We start from the raw sequence: 1,814 nt of genomic DNA, 5'->3' as shown, positions 1-1,814 counted from the left end.
AACACTGCATATCAAACACAACCTGGCTGTTTGAATCACTCTGTTTTTATGCACTGTTTAAGCACTCCCTCAGGTAACTATTGACTTGTATAGTATTCTCCTTGTATATTATTTCCCTGCATATATATTTTGTACTTTTGCACATTTATACTTGTTTTTAACTCTTATTCTATGTATAACATGGTGTTTGCAATTTCCTGTGGGAACCTTTCAGAGGGATTAATTCATTTCCTACCTATCTATACATCAATATACATCCCGGTGGATTTTTTAAAGGATACAAATAAAAGAGACAGCCCATGTCTATACTGTAATTACTTAAATGGCCATGCAATTGGCAAAGTGGGGATTGACCTGCGGACCTCTGAAACAGCCTTGGCACGACCACTTGTCTCCCGTGGCTGGTTCCCAATCATCATAATGACTCTTGTACTGCATGTGACAGTGTTAAAACCATTGATCATTTCTTCATTAAGTGGAGGTTTACACCCAGAAGGAGCAAATAGGATGTTTAAGTTTGATATTATCTATGTTTGTACCACAATATTGGTTCATACGTTGGTCAATAATGTTTCAAGCGTGTGAATTGCTTTTTAATAACGGTACACCCCTTATGTCACCGAATCGCTACAAACCCATCATTAAAAGAAAACGCCCGATAGCAGCTATTGACCAGGTCGACACTCTAAAGAAAGTAACTAATATCTCCTTCTTGGTAACTCCGGCATAAGCAGAAGCTCCCATATTGGGAAATAATGTAAGAGGGGTTTGTTGTTGCATCTGAGGCAAGCTGAGGGTGCTTACCCCCTGCTGAAGTACATTATTTTCACTGTGGTTTATTCCATGGTAAAATTACTATTTGGCACGTTGAGGGTCCGTACGTAGGATCCAGGATGTTTCTCTGACCGAATCGGTATCCATTCCTCTTTCCGTCATCTGCCTTATCGTCTTTCCTTATCTATCAACTGTTGAACAGTCTGTCGAGGAGTTACACGTCAAAGGGATGAATGTGAAAGTTACACTTTCTATTCCCTTTTTGACCCTTACATTTACCACACGAAGATGCCATACTGTATACATCTACAAACATATAGAGAGGGCAATTTGAGTCCATTACATTTACATTAAGGGCATTTAGCAGATGCTTTTATCCAACGCAGAATCAACGATGCAAGCCGACAGCCAGCTCGTCGGGAGCAGTGAAGGTAAGGTGTAACACCTCGAGGCGTGGATCGAACTAGCAACCTTTCGGTAACAAGTCAACCCGCTCTACCTCCGAGCTCGAGCTAAGCTGACCCCCATCATACCAGTTGATGTTATTAATTGCAGCGTTAGAAGTCCACCACTCAAGCCTCAGCACCATTATTTCCTGTCATACGGCTTTTCAGTCTGTCAACACAGGTTGATTAGGGCTTTCTACTGGCAATTCATCAAAATGAATAGCCTTTTCATAAAAATAAAAAAAGATTGTTACTTTGTAGTCATTTTATGAGACCCTTTTATACAAAGCTCAAGGGTGAATTCATGAACACTTTTGGTAATCCCGTACCCTTTAATAATGCTAAATTAAATACAGATTCTCCATTAGTAATATAATAAATGCGTTCAATTATGTGTTAATTTCCATCACTGAAGAAGAAGTGGACCTTTATTCGCCAGCACATTAGCAGTCACACCAACTCACCCCTAAACAAAACACATGGCAAACCTTCAGAAGGCAGGGCCTCGAAAAACTACATCTCACAACAATATGATGCAATGCAGTGCAATTCAACAGACAAAAAAAACATGATGGGTTTTACCTAACAAAGACA

At 39.8% G+C, this 1,814-nt stretch overlaps 1 protein-coding gene across 1 annotated transcript in view; it reads right to left on the bottom strand.

The window, feature by feature from the left end:
• LOC132464929 (delta-like protein 1) overlaps nucleotides 1–1,069 on the bottom strand; it is a 17,752-nt gene extending 16,683 nt beyond the window's left edge. Inside the window, exon 1 of the mRNA XM_060061563.1 lies at nucleotides 1,054–1,069. Coding sequence (XP_059917546.1) covers nucleotides 1,054–1,069 — 16 coding nt within the window. The remainder of the gene's footprint in view (nucleotides 1–1,053) is intronic.
• Between the last annotated feature and the right edge of the window lie 745 nt (nucleotides 1,070–1,814).

Source organism: Gadus macrocephalus, chromosome 9 (genome assembly GCF_031168955.1).
Source record: "Gadus macrocephalus chromosome 9, ASM3116895v1".
Taxonomy (NCBI): Eukaryota; Metazoa; Chordata; class Actinopteri; order Gadiformes; family Gadidae; genus Gadus; species Gadus macrocephalus.
The sequence above is the reverse complement of the archived record's forward strand: the minus strand, read 5'-3'. Positions and strand labels throughout refer to the sequence as shown.